This window comes from Columba livia, chromosome 17, assembly GCF_036013475.1.
Source record: "Columba livia isolate bColLiv1 breed racing homer chromosome 17, bColLiv1.pat.W.v2, whole genome shotgun sequence".
NCBI classification, from domain to species: domain Eukaryota; kingdom Metazoa; phylum Chordata; class Aves; order Columbiformes; family Columbidae; genus Columba; species Columba livia.
In genome coordinates, this window is record NC_088618.1 from 9,027,067 (window position 1) to 9,050,310 (window position 23,244).

The 23,244-nt window shown below is 40.4% G+C and overlaps 1 protein-coding gene across 6 annotated transcripts in view; it reads left to right on the forward strand.

Moving 5' to 3' along the window:
• The window catches only part of CABIN1 (calcineurin binding protein 1), a 102,088-nt gene extending 78,894 nt beyond the window's left edge, over positions 1-23,194 (forward strand). For all 6 annotated transcript variants that reach the window (XM_065033698.1, XM_065033701.1, XM_065033700.1 and 3 more), the window contains 4 exons: positions 8,452-8,743; positions 20,042-20,206; positions 21,097-21,323; positions 21,828-23,194. In XM_065033698.1, the coding sequence (XP_064889770.1) occupies positions 8,452-8,743; positions 20,042-20,206; positions 21,097-21,323; positions 21,828-21,971 (828 nt within the window). In that variant the 3' untranslated portion in view covers positions 21,972-23,194. The remainder of the gene's footprint in view (positions 1-8,451; positions 8,744-20,041; positions 20,207-21,096; positions 21,324-21,827) is intronic.
• Positions 23,195-23,244: the final 50 nt, after the last annotated feature.

Genomic DNA, 23,244 nt, shown 5'->3' on the forward strand with positions numbered 1-23,244 from the left:
CATAAAGCTTTAATGTCTTCACAGGATGCCCAGCAATGTGCTGGCTCTTTGACTGTAATATCTTTAACAGAAACGGGTACGTGTTTGTACTCTGGCCAGACCTGGGTAAAATGTTATAGCATTGGAGCCCTGGTGTGGCGAGGAACCTTACTGGTTAAACAAAATCAGTTGAACATCGTCTTATCAATTAAACATCTTCTCAAACGTAATTGGATCCAACTCCTACTTTCAGGAGTAACTGATGTTTTCCTATAGGAAACAAAATTTTGCTTTACCAGACCCTGCTAATGGGGGCTTTGAGTTTTTACTGTTTAATGCAGCAGCAGCTGAAGACCTGAAACAGTCATTCAAAGAAGCCATGAAAGAGACACTTGTGAATTTGAAAAAGCTGCTAGTAAACACAACATAAGTTAATCTATGTATATTACCATATTCTGGGCGGAGATTTTAACTTTCTGAATAATTTGTGCTGTGTTTGTATTAGGCTGGGTTCAGTGTTACTGTAATAAGTATTCACTGTTAAACTGTAATGCTGAAGTAAAATCTGAGCTTGTAACATCTAATGTGAAAGTGAAATGGGGGGGAAGACTAAAATGTGCAGTGATTTATTTTTAACAAAAAGGAAAACCCTTTATGGTGTGTGGGAACAGACTAACATAAACATATGAGATTCCAGTAATTGATATAAAACTGTATTCAGTGTTAGTTGCTGGGAGATTTCAGTATTTCAAGATGATGATAGTGACTTTTAAAAGTGATGTATTCATCAACTTCAGCACACTTTGGTTCAAAATCTAAAGAGTGGTGATGCAACATCCTTAAACACTGATATTAATGCTGTTGTTTATCTTTATTATCGTATTGTCAGAGTTAAGAGGATGAAAGCAACAGTGATCAGTTTTCAGTGTTCCAGATGATTGCCCAGCAAACATTATGAAAATAAATAACATTTTATCCTTTAGAACAGTATAATCATCAGCCCTTCAGAGAATTTTGTTTTGCTGCTGGTTGCATATTTAGCTGCTCTTGTACAAGTTGCTGAGTTGACCATATGACTAAACTAATGCATGCTGAGGATTTAACAAGTATTGTCTCAAGTATTCCCATTTTCTGGTATTGACCCTTTAGCCTATTGCAGTATTTTTTAAAATGAGAGACCAAAGTTCCAGAGACTACTTAAGTTTAGTTCAGACTATGGCAGCTTCCAAAGAAGTGTGTGTGACCACCAGTAATGACCCGTCAGGAGTGGGATCGTGACTCTAGAGAGATTTAATTGCTTGCGCCAGTATCTAAAGTCACGAAGTGAGTTGTCCTGCAGCTGGGTTGGGTAGGAGAGTGGTAGCCTGTCTCATCTGGTGGGCATTTTGTAACAGAGGGAAGAAAGTAAGTAGTTCTGCTTCAACTTACAAGTTGTGGTAGTGTTGGAGTTCTCTGATTTATTTTTTTCTTTAAAGTAACATCCTCTAGAAAACGTGGCAGTGAGTCCTAGCAGGACAGAGCATACTTAATCCAGCACTTTTGAGTGAGAACTGCTACTACAAGTAGTAAACCTCCTTCCTTGGTGGCTGCTCCTTCCTGGGCTGTGGTGGATGTTCGTGTGCGCTGGCACAGGTGTTGGTGTGGCTGTGCAGCTGGAAGTCGTTCCTCCTCTTTTTGTCCTTTTAAATTCTTAGTTGTGAGCAGGATTTTTGATATACACTTATCGAATGGGCTGAAATTGCTATCCAGTAGTGTTCACTGTGTCTCATTAGTAGTTAAGTTACACTAGAGATTAATTCACCTTGTGGTCAAGCAGCATTTTGAAGGATGCTTGTTCTTTTTTTTTCCTCAGTCTGAGAATGTTGTGCAAAAGATTTGCAGAGCTCTTGAAAGCAGTCAGCTATTGCTCTGTGTTCTAAGATATATTTTTAGTCTTGCCAACTATGATTTTCATATGAAATTAATGGTCCCTGGAAATGGAATACCAAGGAGGCCTTGTTGAGGGAGAATGAAAGATTAAGAGGCAGACTAGTTGGACCTTGACATAGTATTATGCTTAAGTCTGCGATCCTAAGGACCAGGAGGGGGTGTGCTGGCAGTTGTGAGGCTTCTAGATAATTAGAGAATTTCTAATAAGCCTTTCCACTGACTGCCTAAAATTGGTCATATTAAATTCTTCATTTTAGATATAATGACAATGTCTGGTATACTGTTAAGGACATGTCAGCACGGGAAAGTTATTGCAGCACAAGCTAGGATGAAGCTTTGTAGTGCACAGGATATCTATTAATGCATGTGGAGATACTTCAGCCTAAGAACACATCTGTCTTCTCTTTTTCTTGCAATTTGAAAAGGTATTTTTATTACTATGGGCTTAGTATTGAATACCTTAGTACTGAAATCACAGCTTTCAGCAGTGTTGAAACTGTCACGACAGGTAGAACTGCGTGGTTGTGTGTTAGTGTATACTGTGTATTGCCAGTCCTGAGAACTGAATTTATATATAACAGATAGCTTAAAGCATTTCAGACATCAAAATTTCACACAGGGCTGGATTTAATATCTCTAAAAATACTACAGTGTTTAAAGGCAGTTTTCCAAAATGTCTCTGAGACTCTTGTCCAATGTTGTGACCCTTGAGAGTACAGAACTGTATGTAGAAAGTCCTAGGAATGGGTAGTGTTGGTAGCAGCTGAAATGCCTATTGGCTCCTCACAGTATAGTATATCATCTAAATGTCATGAGAAGGGACTATTTCAACATTGCTGAGTTATTTAAGATTCACTGCTGCCCTAGCCAAAAAAAAGAATCTGTGCTCTGGGACCAACTCCATCCCTGAAGAGTGAGGGAGAGAAAAGACAATTTCAGCCGCCCTTTCCTGCTCCGGCTGCCAGACCTTGAGCTCTCTCTGTGCCGTTGGGACTGATCAACTCCTGCCTTTCACCCCCAGCTTTGCTCACCTCCTCCAAAGCAGCACATCCATGACCACCTTCGGCTGGCGATGCCAAACTCCAGGTGCTCTCCTTTCCCTTTCTAAACCTGCCGTCAAAACTCTTCAGCAGCTTTTGGTGTCAGATCTAATTAAACATGATGCTTCATGAAGAAGCTTCCACCAGAATCAAAACAAGTAAATTCTATTACGAACACAAAGGCACAATCAGGTTATGCAAATCAGCCGTTCAGGTGGGCTGCCCGCGTCAGCCCTGATTTTATAAAGTTTTGCTGCTTTGGTAATAGAAAAGCAGGTTTTGTTGAGGAAAAGCAGTGTTCTGTGCTGCTGTTCCTGCCCTTCTCTAGTTCCAGAACAGGTAACTGAGGTCTTGTTTTCTCCGTCCACCAGTGTTTAACTCTTCCCAGTGCTGGCGATGAGTGGTCTTAGCAGCCTCGTGCTGAAGAATTTTAGGGGCTCATAAGGGGTGGGTTTGCTGTGCGGGGTCTGCAGCTGCAACCACACAACAGCAGTGCTCAGATTGACTCTGGAGCATCATTCTAGTGATGTTATAATCTCTGTCTGGACTTTACAGTGAATGTGATGTTTCGTTTGGAACAGGGAAAAATGTCTTTTGTGAGAGAAGCTAGAGGGCTCTTCAGTGGATTCTTTCTCCCCTTCTGCTGTGGAATGCAGTCAGCACTGCGGTGACAGTCTTTTAGACTTCTTTCTTCAAGGAGAAAACTTGAGACTGACTTGTTTGAACTGCTTTGGATGTCTAGAGTGTTTACTTCTTGAATTGTCACTTTAAAAAACAAACAGCAACAAAATAAACACCAAAGCGTTCTCTTCAAAAAAACACCCAGCTAAAACCCTTCTGCACGAAAGTATAAGTAAAATATTAAATAATTAGAATAAAATCCTCTAGCTCTACCTCATGTGTTTCCCCCCTTTTTGTTCCACCCACATGCTGCTAATTTTCGTCTTTTCCTGCATATCAAGATGTCAGAGGCTGCTTACAGGGAAAATTCTTTTTCCTGAGTTGTCTGTATGCTTTATTAATGCAGCAAAGATGCCAAGGAGGGAGGAGGTGGGCATGGAGGGGACAAAAGGACGCGCTCTCTTCTGGTCTCACTCCTACCAAAGGGTGACCGTTTTGTTCCCAGTTGCATTTGCCAGTTGCCATGGCATCCCCCTCTCGCTCTATCCTGGAGGTGTATTCTTGATATAATTAACAGCTCTCCTCCTTCTGTCTCCTGCAGAAAGCAATCATTAAGTGAACATGAAGGAAAGAAAAAGTCAGTTTTTATCTTTTACTTTGTCCATCACTGTTTTTCATCCTACCTCCTTCTCTCTCTTGGCCCAACAATGATGTTTTTGTACATTGAAGCTTTGCTGGTTTACGTCTGCCTGTGTACAGCAGGACATTAGGCCCCTCTATGCATTTTGTAAATGGAGGATTTTGTTAGGATGGAATGCAGTTCAATCATAGGTATATAACCTTCATTATTTTCCGTATGTAAAATTGTAATCCTGATAAATACAAGGTCCTTTAGAATCTGGATCATGGACATTGCTGCTAGTTCTAATGTACCTTGAAGAAGGCTTTCAAAGGAGATTTTTTCAAGTGTTGCTGCAGAGAGATGGAGAGACAAAAATATGAATAAGCATAGTTTAATTAAAACCAATACTGGACAGAAGTTGGAGCGGTGACATTGTGGAATGTGGCCGGCGTGTCGTTCAGCCGGTTCGTGTGGCAGGTTCCTGCTCTGTGCTGACGCGCCGATGTCCTTTTAAAAAGGCACTTCTGTTGTCGTGGGTGGGTTCAGAGCACCGGGGTGCTAAACTCAAACACAGCAATAATTCAAAAAATCAACAAGAAAATGTTATGTAATGGTTGCAGCACCAGCATCTTCCACTCGGAAACTTCTGCTGGTGGAACGGTTGTTACTTTTTCCCACTGCCTCAGAGCAGTGACCCGTTCCAGCAGCAGCAGCAGTAAGGTTCCTGTAGGATTTCTTCCTTTTTCAAATGTGTTTTGAAAACAACAATAAATAAAGTAGAAACAGACTTGGTCAGGTTGTCTGGCTTATGACTTTGCAGATAGTAAATCGCAGAAGTAAAATTCTCTCATTTTGTCTTAATGTTCAGTTTCTTTTTGCTGCTGCTGTTTCACTACTTGAAGCGCCTTCCTGGGAAATTAAAGGGAGCTATATTTTCCACTAACATCTGTGAACAAATCCTGCACTTTTGCCACCACTTTCCTTGGTGGAAGGCTGGCCCAGTGCTGGCTTTCCTGCATTTTTCCTGCATTTTCTTTTTTTTTTTTGCACATCAGCTTTCAACATAGGAAGGGTTTGTTCATAGCCTCTTCGAAGCTGAATGATCTCTTTGAGGAGAATGCTGAAAATATTCAGGGTTTTAGCAGATAAGGAGACTGCTTTGGACCCCTGTATCAGTCAGAAGTAGTCACATTTCACACAAACATGCGTGCTAATTATTCCTTTACATTTTGGCTTTATACAGAGTTCATAACAAACATATTTAATAAGTGTTTTAAAGAAGAGCGCATAAGGTAGTGGCTATTTATGGAACTAATTGACTATTTTTCTCAGTCTGCGACATGTTGTTTGGGTATTAATAAGCCTTAAATGTTTCTTCCATCCACTTTGACAGCGTAGTAGTCGAGATGAAATTAGTACTGCGCGCTCTTCAGCGCTTCATTTTGTTTTTAAAAGCCCAGAAGGAAGTCCAACCTTGACTAGATGAACATGCAATTACAAAGAAAGACATGAAGAAGGCAGATAAATGAGTCTTCAGCTTATTTCAGTTACATGCACTTGTTCTATGAGTAGCATCTCGCTAGTGTAAGAAAAGATTCATTTCCTCTTGGTGACTAAAGCTGCTTTGTAATATGTAGTGGTGCTAATAGGGATGCTCAGCACGCTGGGGTGGGTTGGAGGAGGGGAAGGACAGTTTCTGTAGTTTTGACTTTGCGCCACAACAAAGTGAAAACTAAAAAGAATCTCCTAATGAGAAACCACATAAAACACTGGCAAAGGATTGTCACTGCTTCTCAGTTTCCTACTACGCGTTTGTGGATAACAGTCTTTATTGTGCCTCAGTGCTGGTGGAGCAGTAGAAATAGAGGAACACAAAGTGCTTCTGGCAAATTCAAGACTTCCTGTAATGTGTTTTTTTTTCTGAGTTTATTTCTCAAATGCAGTGTTACGAAGTCGTGGTTTCCTGGAGGCAATTGCTTGCAGGATGGTGAAATGTGGCCCTGTAAGTGTTGAGCGTTGCCTTGCCCTGGGTTTTGTGAATAGCATGACTTAGTAGTCAGAGGTGCTGCCATTCCTACACTAAAAACTGAATGTTTTGGAGAAAAGGACGCGTGCCTCACTGTAGTGCTCCTCTTAGCTTTCTGCTTATGGCTTTTGGGCTTTCTTCCCTTTCTGAGTCCAGTAAAACATATGCAACAGGTTTAAATTTCTTTTCTTAGGGCTAACAGAGAGTGAGGGTCTGGAATCGCTCTCTTCAGCAGAGAGGAAGGAGCCGGGTGAGAGACACCATTTAAAGTTGCAGCAAGAGAAATTTGGATGAAGCGATAGGAAAAAAATATTCACTGTGGAGGTGATAAAGCACTAGAACAGGGGCCCAGAGAGGCTGTGGAATCTCCATCCTTGGCAACACTTGGAGCTGGGCTGGACGCAGCCCTCAGTAAGCTGACCTAACTTTGAAGTCAGCTCTGCTTTGAGCAGAAACTTGGACCAGAGGCCTCCCAAGGTCCCTTCCAGCAGGAATTACTGGGTGGTGTTGTGCTCCTTCTCTCACCATTTTTCTTCTGAGTACCATCCAAATATTGCTGAGTTACTTTCCAAGTGTCCTCTTTCTGATTATGGATATAGCTGTGCATTTTTATAGCAGTACAGTTTGATGTGCAGATGTATTTTTAACAAACATGTACCTAACTAATAGTACCTTCATGTATTTGGATACAATATAAGCAGAGAAATTTCTAGTTCTCCATCTAGTGTATTATATTAGTTAATGAAGTGCATGGGTGTGAAGGGTTTTCCATCTAAATCACAGCTGAAAACGTTTCCTCTAGTGATCTCACTGTTGGCTTAAGGCTTTTTTCTACGGTTTAATTTCCTTCAGGATTGTGTGATCCCATTTGTGCATCTTGAGACCTTTAGTTTTGCAACTGATGCCTTAACCATCAGAAACCTGCTGCTTTCAGAAACAGAATAGACCTTTTCTGATCCACTATGGGAATTGTGAATATAGCTGCCATACTTTATTTCTTGTGTGCACGTATAATCTGGCAGGTTTTAATTGTTTGCTTTTTAGAGATTGATTAATCAAGTTCAGGAACTTTAAAAATACATTTCACCAATTATTTTTTAAAAGTGTACTTGTATGCTTTCCACCTATGAATTTTAAATATGTAATTTCTCCATCTGAAACTTAACTCTGTCCTCTGAGTGAAATTCTGCTGACTTTTCTGGTGTTGTAATAAATCTCTGGTTATCTAGGCCATTTGGGTCCAATTTGATTTTTACATTTGACAGCAGAACTCTTATTTCTATTTCAAACTCTCATACTCTATCACCATGGCTAAAATGAGTTTTTCTTCATGGTAGAGGTTTGAGAGGTCGAGGTATGAGGCAGTTAAACAGTTGAGGATTCCATTCATCCGCATCTTATGTGGTCCAATAAGTCTCCATTAAGACTGTAAAGAGCATGAAATAGATGCATCCTGTGGCCTCACAGGCAAGAATACTTTATGCGATTGCTGATAAAAGTTATAGACAATAAACTTGTTTTATAGGTACTTTTGTTCCCTCGTTTGGTGAATTTATGTCACCCTTCTAGTCTGTCTACGTAATTAATGACAGTGTTAAATTCTCAGCTCTGGCTTTGGAGAAGAACGTTGTTCTCGGTGCCACCGTTACTTCTGCAAAGGTGACGGGTCTTCCAGGGCATTGTTCTGAGTTGGACTCTGATGTTGCTCAGTTCTGCAGTTATTGGAAACTTACAATTTGGAGTTAGGCTGATCACTTACTTTGCAAGCAACTGCATTTTTCTGCCTTCTCCTGTCTCATATCATTCACTTAGAAAAATTTCTTTCAATATTTTGCAAATTCTCTTAAAGCACAACAGATGTTTGTTCTGGTCAAGGGTTTGTCAATGTAATTTTGAATGAGAAAAATGTGTCTTTTCACGAGAGTTTGTAATTCATTATTAATACTGGAGTTCAGGAAAATATAGGGATTTGTAATAAAGCCTTGTAAGTGTGAATATGAATAAATGTTCAAGCACTAATTTGATAAACAGATGGTAAAGAACAAAAAAAATAATCTGTAAAGGGGAAAGATTTCTTTATAATAGCAATTGGCTTTTATGTTTACTTTAGAGGAGTGATTTCTGTCTGCAAAAAGTTGTATGGCCTGCAGTGGTCACTGAAGCAGGTAGCATACGCAGAATTACTGGCGTGTATTTTCTCACTGTCTCTGCCTGCCCTTTCTTGTGTCACGTAGTTCACAGGAGAAGCACCCACAACCCCAAAGCACACCAAGGACAACAGAGAGACCTTCTTCCCAGTAGCACCAGCCACTCTGCATCCTACCCCCGTGAATCCAGACATCGTGACTCCTGAAAATCTCCTGAGACTGAACGATCTGCATTCCAAATCCAAACCAGCCTCTTCTTCTTCATCCTCCTCCTCCTCCGCATCTTCAGCACCTCCATCCCAGGAGTCACACAGGGACGCTGAGCATCTCCGGACTCAAAATGCAGAGACTGCTCCCAGCACGAGCGACCTCGCACGGGGTGAGTCTCAGGGACACAGGATGTTTTGGCCCTGTCTGATCAGTTTGCCAAGGCCACACGGTGAGTCAGTGCCCAAGTGCTGATTCTGGCCCACTTTCTGATCACTAGACCACACTCAAAAGGCTACACAGACAGAGGTTTTGTCTTGGTCCTGCATTGGGCACATCTAAATAATATATATTTTAATTACTATCATAGAGTGACCTCTGTATATGTAACTTGCATGTGAAATCATGGAATAGCAGCCTAAAAATAGTCATATGTTTTAAATAGAGAATTTACATCTACTAGTAGCATAAAAGCATTTGTTTGTTTGTTTTCAGAGAGGCAAGGATATAGTTCTTTAAAATACCTTAAATCTTTAAAAAAGTTAGAAGTTATTGCAGTGGACAGCCTACATCTGACTTACAGGTGCCTGATTAACGTAATTAGATGCATAGCTGTCACTGCCGTGTGTATGTGTGTGGAGATACATAACACACTGAAAATTCCAAGCTTCTCCATGGTTCATAAAGTTAGTGCATCACCACTCTTACTTTTCACATTTGAGGAAAGAAGCATCTGGTGGGACTGGAATGTTAGGAATACATTATTTATAGCCCTAGTATGGTTATGTGCAAGGTTAGAGTGCAGAAAAGGATTGAAAAAACCAGAACAAATGTTACTTATTCTGTAGCAGAATCGTGTGATTTGTTTAGGACTGCGTTATGTACTCAGTTATGTACGGTTTGTCTAGACAAGGAAAGAATTAAATGAGAATGCTGTCTTTACTGCTGTCATGGCAGGCTGGCTCGTTAGCAGTACACAAAATCACTGCAAGGCAGTACTAATCAACTTTAGGGAATAAAGCAAGGTAAGACCCAGTTTCAGACTTGTCTTGGGTGTGCAGAAGAGGTGGTTGAGCTGCTTTGTAGGACACTGCATGTGTTAAGGTGGCAGAGCACCTTCCATAGCCTGGACTTTCTTGCAGCCTCAGCAGCAGCGCTGTGTGGAAAAGCATCTGCTGCTGCTTGTGATCCCACCATCTGTTCACGAGCTCGGGCCCTAACGCTGCTCACAAAGTGCCCTAGGCAAATTTGTAGGAGCCCAGATAAAGCTATGAATGAATGATAAACATACAGGTATTGGGAAAAATGGGAAATGGGGATGCAGTGGAAATAGTGCACAGATTTTTTTATTTAACAGTGCATAATATTAATTACTAATGAAGAGATTCTGATCTAGTCTAGATATTTTGTTATGTCTGAAATTTTGATCGGTATACTTCTGGTATTTCAATTCTTTCCATATGTAATCAGCCTTGGCATCTGAATGCACATAATCTTCCGAATTTGTCAGCGACAAAGAGAAAATTAGGGAGAAATCAGTTTTTCCAATTTGCTTATTTCTGAGTACAGGACAAAATTGAAATTTAATATCCAATATAATCGTCTAATTTTCCTTTTTCTCAAATCCAGGGAGAGATTGTCTTGGGACAGGAAGAAAGGAAAAGGGAACGATAAGGAAGGAATGGATTAGTCAGTGTAAACCACGTTTGTTATTGTCCTTATGAAGCTAAAGAATGGAGTTGCATGGTGTCATAAGATATCTTGGCAGTCTTGCTCACCAGGGAGTAATTCAGGTTGTGCCTAGACAACAGGGGAGAGAAAAAATGAATCCTCTGAAGGTGCTGTACCCTTACTAAGGAGACTGGTAGGAGTGACAATGCAGATAAGAGCTCAGGCATTCTTTAGGTTTTCAAACAAAACTTACGAGCATCCTCTCTGCAATTTCCCAGGCCCCATTGGCGTGATTGGAGTGTTTATTTTAATCTTTTGACTTCCCAGGCTTTGTTAGGGTTGTGAAGTTACATATTGTTCTTTCTTCTTTCATACTTTCTATACACCATCTTGGTTGAGGGGGGTGGAAGTGTTAGCTGCTAGAATTACACCCCTGGAACTGTGTCTGGAGATGAAGAGGCGCGCTCTGCAGAGCTCTCATTCCGGTGCTGAAAGCCTGTGTTGTATCTGGCTTTCTGTCTCTCAGACCTGCCTGACAGGTCATTTCTTTAGCTGAGAGAGACACCAATTACTGTTATGTCTTTTCTTTTTAATTCTCCTGCCTCTGCATCCATCTCCTCCAAAAAGAATTATTTATAATTCTGTTACAGCCCTTTTTCGTCTGCCTTCCATTAGCTCAGTGTCTGTGAAAACTCCTCCTACTTCAAGAGTAATCTGTTTTCATCTTTTTTGCTTCTTGTCACCTCCTCCTGTATCTATTTGTTCATGTGAAAGTATTCCACATCAGAGAGGCTGAGCTGCTATTATTTTCTGTGACTTCACCCAGAAAAGAGTGGCTTTCCAAGCAGTGTTGATGCTGTGACACTCATTTCTTATGTAAATATTTTAGGGAGATTGTGTCTAGTACCTGACTGACTGGTACAGAACATGCAGCATGGTGAAGTCCAGCAGCGAAGCGATGGCAGTGGCAGGTTCAGCACGGGAGCTTCCTACGGTTGGGCACAAACGTACATGAGGCTATTAGCCTTTGTGGCTCAACCTAAAATTTCCTCTGGGGAATCTAGAATAGGATAATTAAGATAAACCCTCTGGCCTGTCACACTGCTCCAGGATTTTGCTCTTCTAAATTGCTGAAAAATCTTGACATTTACAATCTTCTAAATTGCTGAAAAATCTTCTGCTTCACTGTCCTTACTTTAATAATGATTCTTATAAGGAATGAACAGGAAAACATTCACATCTGAGTTTTGTTACCAAGAGAAGGTATTTATACTTAGAATCATTTAAAGTTATGTGTTTTGCTTATAGACAGCTATTTACCAAATTGGAATATAAAATCAGAGTAGAAGAGTAACACATTTCCCCCGTTAATTTTTTTTTCCATTTAAGGCCTAAGCATTTCAATATAAAAACAAGGTCATGATATAGCTGTCCAAACTTGGAAATTCTCAGCTAAGGAAGACAATTCTTTCTGTATTGTACAGGGAAGTTGCACTCTATAAGCCATGTGAATATCCTGCTATAATTTCAAATGTTTGTTATCTAGGTGCAACAGAGGTGTCTGCAAGTAGAGGTGTGAATCTATTTCAACCTGTAGAACTTTTAGACAGAAGCACAAGAAATAAAAGCAAGTGAGGATAGTGGTGTGGACAGGTATGTAGCACAATCGTAATAGTCAGCAATGAAGCTAAACTGTTTAAGTGTATGTAGGCAGCAGCCCTGAAAGACACAGGTCCAAAATAAAGAGGGATTTGAAGTGATAAGTCCTAAAAATTCAGTAATGATGTTATAATATGGCAGTTCATCCCATAGGCTTTTAATTGGGCATCAGGGTCATAACAGTACTTTTATGTGTAGGTAAAGAGCATCTTTTCACAGCAGTCTGTGACTTAGTTTACTTTAGCAACTGATGCATGACCTTAGGTTGATACTGAGTTCTCAAGAGACTGAGGCCATTTGTGTAAGGGAGAGGGATATACTGCAAAAAAGTCGGCTCTGTGATTTTGCATTGACAGCATCTGTCTTTGTATTAAAACAGCGCGTGGCATGAGGGTTCACCTTGATTCCTCACAGTTTCTAGATATCCAGACATCAGTGGGCATGTACAGTTCCTGTTTCTATCTGAATGAAATACGGCAGATTGTAGGTTCTCGTCTTTAGCGGAGTTTGGCCACATACTGATCTTGGTGACTTCCGAGTTTGCTTGTCACAAATTTGTAAAGGCAAAACATGGATTCTAAGAGCCTGTACGCAAAGTGCCCAAAGTATTTCACCCTATTGCCCGTGCCTTGTTTTAGCTGTGTATTTCAATTCAAACTTTCAGATGCTTTTTATATAACTGGATGTGGAAACGTTGAACACTCTTTTAATTGCAGTCAGTGTCCTACCTTGTTTTTTCTGCTGAATGCAAAATCACGCTTTAGAGCACAGTTATTCTCAGTGGATGGCTCAGAGAAAACTGAAACATGTAAAAGGTGAGGCTGGCCAAGGACATAAGACCTCATATGAGCCTTCTTCATGTTGCAGTTACCTGGCATGAAGGTTCTCCCTTAAATGCACGTGTTCCTCTACTCTGTTTTCTTTCTCTTTCTTCTTCATTTCCCATGTTGACTTATCCTGGTTTTTGGCAGCTCTTTTCCTCCCTTCCCAAAGGCTGAATTCCTCTAAGGCTTTCAAAACTCTTCTATAAACCCTTGGAACCCCAGGCCATTGGTACCACCCTGGGGTGACTGCAGCTCACTCACAGACATGGCTCTCCCTGATCTTTGCTGCTCAGCCTCCTTGGCACTGGTGTTCTCGCCTCTCCTTGTCTGATCCGTGCTTTTCATGAAGCTCTTTATTTTTCACAATGGGTGCACTCTGAAAACAACTTCCCTGCTGAATGTCAGCGGGGGGTTTCCTGTTTGTGAATGACTTCTTAATTCCTTTTTGCCTGGTGCTCAGACAGCACCAGTCAGCCGTGTCTTCTCCCTCTTTGGAAGTACGCTGATTTGCGTTGCTATCACAAGTCATTCCAGAAGAGGTTTCCGGTACGCTTAATGGCTATTTCTGATCTTTACCCTTCAGATTTCTGAAGTTTTATTTATTCAGCCCAACACTGTGCAGAAAATCCTTTGGAATTAAAACTTGTCATTCTTAAATACACATGGTAGATCAGTAAGAAGAATAGGACAGTAATGGCAGTTTCCCATCTGTGGCCTGAGGTGACGGTACAGAGCCAGGGCTCTGCAGGCTGGGCAGGTTTGTGGTCCCAGAGACACTGTTGCCCCATACACCTTTAAATTGCCCTGAAAATTCCAGGGAGTTGCTGGCCTGTGGGTATCTTACACTAATGGAACGTGTTTTCTGGAGACCTTTTGTAAAAGAACGTGCTAATGATGCTATATTGTTACAACACGTTTTAGTTTCACTAGTTTTAGATTACTGCCAGCTGCATAAAATTTACATATATTCCTGCACAAGTGAAGAGTGAAGAGAACTGTAGTTGTAAGCCTGCTACACAGGTGTTATGTTACTTAGAAATTTATTTTAAAAGAACATAATGACACCTCACAATCTTCCGAGATTTTTCGAACAGCTGCTTTTGCTCATTTGCATCGTGCCTCGCTGGCTGTCTGGCCAAAGAAGGATGAAATACTGACAGAGAAGGAAAGGTCTTAGGGCTTTCGTAGGTATCTAGTACATAAAATTCAGAAGCAGTAGACCACCAGTGAGTGACACTTACCATCCACAGGTGCTACTGTGTGATGCTCTCGAAGTGATGTGTGCTTGCTGAGCCAGATATTAAAACACAGATGTCAGCTACCTGTATTTTTATAAATGCCTTTTGAAAATTCATGTAGTTGAATATCAAACTGTTGTCTTTTTCATCTAGGCCCATACTAGCTTTTTTTTTTTTAAAACTGAAGTTTTATTTTGTTCTAAAAAGAGAGAGGAAGTTAGTATTGAACTCCAGGGCTTTTCTTTATCACCCTGCATAGCAGCTTTCTGCACCTCTGGGAACCTCGGTAGTGGCAGGAGATGTTTTTGGACTCAGGAACTTCAGTTTCTTTGCCATTAGGCTGGTCCCAGCGTGGCTGTTACAGGAACCTGGTAACTTGAGAATTCGTATGGGCCAGGGACTACTGCCAGGAAGGACTTTCACCTGCTTTAGGTATTATTTGCATTAATGTTGTTCCATGACAGCTGACATCAGCATTAGGAAGCAGTTTGGGGTATGTCTCATATAATTGTACAGTAGACTCTCTGTTCAGGACCCTAGCGATAAATATAGCAGAATGCCATATGATTACAGTGTGAACTTCTGTTCACCAGACTGCTTGCATTTCTTCCATTTCAGGGGGCAATCGAATTTGTGTTCTGCAGCTTCTTGCGTCCAAAATTACTCTGATGCCTAATCTTTAACACATGGTTGTGTGTGTCAGCTTTGAATGTAACTTCCTGAATTTAGCATTTCAAGTGAAATACTTATTTCTACAGCTATGACTTAGTAGTTGTTTTTCAGAAATAAATTTCATGGCAGGATATTCGGAATGAACTTGGAGAAAGAAAACATGTAAGGAAAGGCTACCAAGTATACCTGCAGCATCTGAACCAGGTGTTCTCCCTGCCTGCTGTGGTACCTCATGGCAGATGCAGGTTGAGTGCTGATAGCCCCATTATTTCTGTATGTCAACATCCTCAACCACTCTCTGTTCAGCTGAACCAACTTGTGTCCAGTGCAGTCTTTCCATTGACTTAGTGGCACAGTGTATAAGGAAACTCTGAGCTCCTTCAATTCAGGCTTTCCATGGACTTTGCAACTACTGTATGAGGAAAAAAGCTGTATTAATTCCCAGCACTCTGGAGGGTGAGGCAGATGGAATACAGAAAATTAATCGTTTTCACATTAGCACTGTTCTTTGGAAATGTGGTAAGATGTTGACTCCACTGTATCAGGGAGCAAAGAATCAGGCCCGTTTTCCACTTTTTTTCATGGTGATGGAAAATAATATCTACCTTTTATGGTGAAGAAGTAACAGCCAGTTCTGTGAACAATTGCATGTACTGTGAGTGGCCATTAAAATAAAAAGTAAACCAGCTCTTACTGGGACTAGTAAGGTATTTCCTAGTGTCTGCAGGCACGCGGAATTTAGTGCTTACTGTTTTGAAGTGGTTGGAAGGCAAGGCAGTACAGATTTGCTAAATCATAGTAACGTATTTTCAGGTTTTTTTGTCTTGACACACAGAACTGCTGGGGAAGGTGTTTTGTAGAGGGATGAATACAAGCGGTGCAAGTGCTTTAGTTAAGCAGTTGAAGCTGTTATCTGTTCATTTCTCCAAGCATTTGCCTTTGAAATCACATTAGTATTTTATCCTGGAGTTCAAAGCTCAGCTCCTTCCTTTTTCCTATAAAGAAACGGTTTTGTGCATGCACTGCGAGTTGCTTGTATCCTTTAACATAGCTGTGCTGTAATACTTCAGACTGCTTCGTTCAGAAACTGTAAAACGTTTTTTCCAGGTGCTAGTCACATTTTCTGGGCTCGTCGTTTGGTTTAGTGCATGACTAAAGGATTTTTTAAAATTCCACATAAAATGTTTTATAAGGCTGTGATGTTAATGTCTCTCATACCTGACAACATGATTAAACCAAGTGATTAAGTGTACAGGGCAGTGCAGAGAGACCAGAGCAGATGTTTACTGGTTACAGGTCTACAGTTGCTTTTAAACTTTCTCCACATCTGCAAATTGCCAAGTGAATGGTTTTGCTGTATTTTTTTTTCCGCGATTTATATACATCAGAATAGCGAAGTAAATTGTCTCACTATAAAAACGGCTGTAGCAGTTGTGTAATCTATGTTTATAGTCCGTGGGTAAGTGTATATAGTGTATTCTCTGTATAAAGAGAGAGAGACAGAATATTAACTGTGATGAAGTCATGAACCCAGGCGCCCGCTATAGGCATCTGCAAACACTGGTTACCCTGGCAACAAGTGGAAAGAGGTTGGAGAGGAAAGCTGGAGTAGGTTGTTGCATTGAATTGTTTTCAGCTTGTTTCTTCCTCAGTAAAGCAGGGAGATGTTGAAAGGTATGATGTCCCTCTTTCTATGTCTGTACTCTTTTGTATGTATTCAGACAGTTGCTGGGAAAGGGAAGGATAAAATAAAATACTTGTAATTCAGCTCGATTGGAGATGAACTTTTCAATAGAAATAATCATATGCATTGCAAATCAGTGGGTTTTTTTTCTGTGTGCTTTATTTTTGTGTGTTGTGCTGTAAGGTGAGAGTGCTAAATAGATCTCCAGAGAACAGGACCTGTCCCATCTTCAGCATGGAGACAAGTGGCTGTTGCATATTACGTCTTCAGAAACTGATTTTATTTTAAACTGGGTTTGCAGAGCTAATGTTTGAAAAGCTGCCAGGGCAGTACAAGTACGGGGTATTACCCAAAGATTTGTTAACTGATACTAAATCTGAGCTTCTGAAAACCTTCAGAATGTGCTGTACTTATATTCTTGTGCTCTTGGACTTGTGCAGAATATTGTGGCTCATGAGTTAGTGGAGTCTTTACCTCCCTGGGGAAAGTTTTTATTAGAAAAACTAGGACATTATGTTCAGGGCTATAACACCCTCTTCCACAAGACAAATATCAAGGTATTCTCTTCAGAAATCTGCTTTAGACAAATAACAGGAGATCCAGCTGTGTGTTTCTTCTTGGTTATCCTTTTGCTCTTTTTGTCTGTAATGAAAAAAGATGTAGTAAATATCTGTGCACTATATTAAAGTATCAATAGTATAAATTATGATATATACACCTGAAACAATCAATTCTTCTCCTTTTCAAGATTTTAAAAGAAGCAGTTTGTTCGTTAACTTAGAAATAATACTGATCAAGTGACTATTACAAAAAAAATTAAAACAGCACAGTTCTAAAAGAATAAAGTATGTGACCCAATCAGGGGATAGAACTCAGTCAGTGCATATTTAACACTTCTAACAGCAAGGGATTGATTAACAGACAGTGGTTCTTGATTTCTCATGTACTGAAAGATGCAGCCTAATAGAATATTAACAAGTGTTGTTTCCAGAAGTGCAGGGCTAGAGATACACATTTAGTGTGCCAGACTCCTGCCCTTTCATTTCCATTTATTTCTACATGAGAAAGGGCTGACACATATTTTTATTCTAATTAAATCTATTTTTACTACAGTATGAAACCAAATCTTCCGAACTAACAAAACCAAACCTGACGTGGAAGATGGAGATGCTCATGAGTATGCTCATAGAGTCTTGTAGCATCTTCCTAGGAACAGGCTGCTCAAAAGAGCCTTTATCAGTGGGGCATAGTTTAGGTAAAATAAAGCACAGCAAATCAGCTTAAGCAATGATAGATTTTATAATTAAACAAAGATTATAATCAGCATAAGAGTTAAGACTTTTGTCATTAAACAATAATGCAAATCAGGGCTCTTATTCTGAATGGTGAACTAATAAGTCCCTTATGTAATTTAGCAGTTGAGTGCATACAAAACTGTTTGTGGTTAGCAGTATAGTTGAGGCTGTTGAATTTGCAGTTTATTTGTATACAGTATTGTATCTGCTGTATTAATTCCTGGTTTTGTATTCTTGGTTAATAAGTGGACAAGAAAGATGCTGTTAGTACTTACCCTAGATGCTTAAGACTGAGTTTGGACTCTTAAGAGTAAATTAAAAAGGAGTTGACTTCTTAGCTCTCTTCTAGAGTAATCTTCTGAAATCATCCTTTTCATCTTGCTTGTCTTCAAATGCTGATGTAATGTTTCTTTCTATCTTTTGATCAAGTGTCTTGTAGCCATTTCGGTGTGGGAGTCTGCTGGGTTTAGACTGCAGCTCATCGCCAGGCGCTGGCGGTGAAGTGGGGTATGTGTGTGTTGGCTTCGGGCCACGTCAGGGCTGATCCTTCTTCGTGTGGCCTCTTGTACTTTGTCAGCAGGAGGTTAAATCTTAGGTGGATCTGGTGTAAAGGGCAGGCAGATACACAACGTGATCCTTCAGCCGTCCTCTGCTGCTTAAACCGGGGAACGAGGAATTGTGATTTTCCTGGGCAGGATTCCTGTAGTTAAATACTTCCTTCTGTGGTGTTCATAAGCTGATTTGGCCTATTAATACAACATATGTATAGATGCAACTATGATTTTCCTACTTCCAGTGCCTTATTTTGAAGTATCCGTAGAGAAATGTGCAAGAGAGTGCTGAGAATGAGAACTACGTTCTTCTGCATTAGATCTTTCCATTTTGTGCTTGGTAGTGAGTGGATCACAGAACAGAATCTGCCTGTGATTTGTGCTGTGTGACCTTTCCTTTTTGGGAACTGTTGGAGAATTCCCTACAAGCAAACACATTTACCCTGAGGCTTATATTGGCTATCAGCTACGAGTTTAGACCGTGAGTTCTTTTCTTTACCAATGAAAATTGGTGGATGAAAGAATTCACAGCCTGCTTTCGTAAGTCTTTTTGGGTACAAATTACTCAAGAACGCTAGGAAATCTAATTTGTTTTAAAAGTTGCATCTTTCAGACTGCATTAATCTGGCTTTGACCAAGCTGTTAAGCTATAGTGTTGTCTCAAGCATTTTCTGCAAGGGGAGCTCTTGCACAGGAGTATATTACCATGGTAAATTCCAAGTTCTTATCTACGTTGATGAAGATGGGGAAGTGTTTTCAGCACTTGAGGGGGTGAGATTATCTTTCCAATGAGGAAAGGTTGAGATATATGTATATATATATTCTTTTTCAAGACGTCATACTGTCAAAATCTTAAATTAATTTAGAGTGTGAACATATAAAGAATTTTAGAGCGAGTTAGCCTGTGAATATGCATTGCATCTGCTGGTCTGTGAGAGATGCCTGTGAACACCTAAGTCTGTGTAAATACAAGGTGATTCAAATTAGACTAGGCAGCCCTTTGTTTTTGAAGGATATCTTCATTTTTACCAGAGAATAAGAGCTTGTGTGTCCATAGCCTTGAAAGGCTGGCTGCTGTTTCAATCTGCTCTTCCCAGTAAGAGCATCTGTAGCTCTCAGTAGTTCAGTGAAAATTGCTCTTGTTATGTACAATATGCAGCTCAGTGTGTAAGGAAACTGGTTTAACTCTGAATTAATTTAAAAGCAGATAGAGCTGGTACGTAATAAGGAGATTGCACACACACACACGTACAAGAATTCTGAGTTTTAAACATCCCAAGTTCTGGAATAGGCGAAGTTCAGAATTTCAGACTAATGTAGATACAGTGGACACATCAGTGAAAATTGGACGTTCAGTATAACTTGGTATTGGTTTCATACACCCCAGACTTGCCCCTGTCACAGGATGTTCACAGTAATTAGTGTCACCTGCCCTGCAGAGCAGCAGGTGCCTGTGGCTGCAGATCAGAGAGGGCCCATTGGTCACAGCTGGCGCATCCTTACGGGTGATGGATTTTGCTCTGCAGGGCTGGCAGGTGTTTCAACCTCCAGATCTCCAAAGGAGAATGGTCAGTTGCATGTGTTTTTCTTACAGATGTACAGAACTAATAAAATGTCATAATCAATAGTTTTTTCTTCCACTTTTAAAATGATGCTTAATTTTTTAAGAGTTTGAATTGATGGCACTGAGCATGAAAAAGTTGGTATTTCCATCTTAGCTTGCCAGTATTTAATTTCACTCAGTCATGTTACAGTTTAGAAATAGAGGAAGGGTTAAAGACTAATTTCTGTCAGTTGGTTAGACAGCAAAAGGATTGAGGCTTAGGAGAGAGACCGGGATCTCTCTTAATCTGTGAATTATATTTCATTAATAAAGAGGAAGAAGAGCTTGAAGTGCCTTTGGAGGGGCTTGGATTTCAGCAACAGGAGTCCCGGCTTTGTCAGCAGATGAAAATGGCCACTGTTGCACCAACGCCAGAGCCTGTTTGTTGGCAAGTGGAATCGGTGACTAGCGCAAATTCAGGACATGTTTGTACCCAAGGTAGGAGCTTTCTGTGCTTGAAAGATTTCTGGAAATGGGTGGTTGGCTGCAGACCAGTCTGCAGGGATCGATCAATTGAATAGTTGTGATGTGTTTTCCTCAGTTTCTCTATCTTCCAGTCAAGTATTCCAGAGTTCAGCAGCATTCCTGGCAATGTCCCAGCTCCGCAGGAAAGTGCCTGGTCATCCCTTAATGGTTATTCTTTTTGCTGCCTGACTTACATGCTAAATACCACGGCAGCAAAGCCAAATAAATAACCTCCCAGTACCAGGCTACCATGCCATGTAGTTTGTGCATCCTTTAAAGCAGATTTTTTGCTTTTAAGTGAAATCTTACACAGGGCAATATGACAACACCTTGGATTGCACCACTGGAATATTTAGCAGAAGGAAATGATTTTTCACAAAACCTGACTCAGTCTCAATAAACATAAAAAACATAATTACAGCAGTTAATGCTTTCTACGCCTCCTCTGCCTCCTTCCCAAGAGAAGTAGGAGTTGGTGTTTTAATTGAAAAGAATGTTAAACTTGGTATAGAAAGGGCTGGATCCATCTTTACTTTGAGAGATGAGCCCTGTCTGAGCACGTTCACGCTGTAAAGACCACAAGCTGAGACACTTGGAAGTATGTGGAAATGAGGTTTTTATGGCAGGATTTGAAGAGGGTAATGAGGAAATTTTGATTGGGCTTACCAGATATTTTTCTTTTAAATTGTTGAGGAGTTGCTATGTCAGTAATTAAAGAGACAATGCTATGGTGGTGGAAATTAAGACTCAAAAGTAAAGCTAAGTAGTTTTACTTGTTGCATTACAGAATGGAGAGGCAGAGAGTGCAAAGATAACGTTGATTAGCTTCCTAACATGTTTTTTTCTTATTATTTTCTGTTTAGCCTCCAGTTCCAAGCCTGAACTCAGCTCCAGTTCGCAGACTTTGGGAAGTCAGCAGAACAAGACAGATGGCACCCGAGTAAAAACTCGCATTCTGCCCAACATGCCAAAGCTTTTCATACCTTCATCTGTCACCAAATTTCCACCTGAGATCACTGTCACTCCACCCACTCCCACCCTCCTTTCTCCAAAGGGCAGCATTTCAGAAGAGACCAAGCAAAAATTAAAGGTAATAAAAGGGAAACAATAATTTTTTTAGATTATTGTTTTTATCTTAATTCTTCTCTCAATAAAATACTTGTATGAAAGGAGCCGTAGTTGCTGTCTCAGTTCATAACCAGAGGTGGAATAAGTAGTGGAAGATGATAGCTGTTATCTGTGTTATTCTGTGTCATCAGCAGAAGCCAGATTTAAAGGATTCCTGAAATATTTGCCGCAGGAGAAATCATAGCTATTCTTACCCCTTTTCTTAGGGAATTCAAAAGAGTTACAAAAGTGGGTGAGGAAGTTGGTGCAGCCATTGCAGTTCTTAGGTTAGTGGAAATTACCAGATTACTAGCTGTGGAGAAGCCTACTGGTAGATGTTTTTTCACATTAGGATGCTGCATATTTTATAGAGGTAAGAGAGCTATTGAATGTGAAAGGATAGCAACCAGTTGGCTTTTATACCTGTTATCATGGGTTTATCCTGACTACTTAGCAGTATATTCTCTCTCTCTCTTTTGGGGATCAGTCTGCTATTTTGTCTGCTCAGTCTGCAGCGAATGTAAAGAAGGAGAGCCTTTGTCAGCCAGCTTTGGAAATCTTAGAGACCTCAAGCCAGGAGTCCTCACTGGAAAGTGATACTGATGAAGATGATGACTACATGGACATATGAATGAATTCTGGCCATCACCAACACCAACCATTTAACCATTCTTCTTGTTGCCAGCATCTCTGGCAGGCGAAACATCTTTGTTGGCATTACTCTCCATTTAATCGGCATCATTCTATTCTTCACTTTCATTACCTTTGTTATCACCACTACCACTTGTATTGCCTTCAAAATCTTCGCCATTCTCCCCATCATGGTGCTTGACGGAAAGAATGATCATTTACCAGGCAGTTAATTAATTTGGACCACGCCGTCACCTTCGACTTCAGTAGATGCAAGGATGTTTTGAGCTGCAACTCACATCTCTCTACTGTTCCTGCTTCTTCAAACCAGAGCCTTGGGAGTAGCTCTTTTCTACAGCATTTTCTTTCTTTTAGTTGTCATTTTGGACTTTCTGCACTATTTAAGTTTTTCTCCCGATAATACAGCAACCTAATGTCTGCCCAGCCTTGCCACAATTAGTCCAACAGCTCCCTTTGAGGTGAATGGAGTAGGAATATTTTGCTGAGCTGGTAAAGTCTGTGGCTTTGTCGTGGGGTGGGAAGGGTGAGCTGCCTGTGCTGGCTCCTGGGCACTGCCGGGTGCTTTGCTGGAATGTGACTGGGTGACAACAGGCAAAGAACCAGCGTTTCCAGGCAGACAGAGAGGTTGGCCTCCTCTTCCTGCTCATTTCACACCAATGTATGAGGTCCAGCAAAAATTATCTCCCTGAATGTTGGCTTAAAGAACGGATCTCTCCAGAATTGTCTTACAGTCCTTTCTCTTCTAATGCCTTGGACAAGCATTTTGAATTGGGGGCTAGATGATATTTTTATGGCGGTATTGAAAAAACTCAAAAGATTTCAGTACCATTTCAGTAATGTCTGTTTTTTACAGAATGACACGAAAAGGTGTTTTTTATCTATCTGCAGAGGGACTGCTCGCAGTTATTTATATGAGAAAATAATGGTAACAAAGATCTTTTTTTTTCTACTGAATGTTAACTTCGTAAAATAATGAATGCAAATCATGCAAAAAAAAATACATGTCACACTATATATACACACGCGTGCGCCCACACACATATATATATGTGTATGTACATATATATATATATATATGTATGTATATGAAAAAAATGCATACAGCTTGCAATGTCAGATTTTTTGTGTTTGGGGGAGGTGGTTTTCTGTAAAATGCAGAGCTTTGTATAAACTTCAGTTTTTTTCTAATAAAGTTGAACTGTACTGTTGTCTCTGTTCATCTGAGAGCGCAAGATTCTGGAAAAAATACTGCT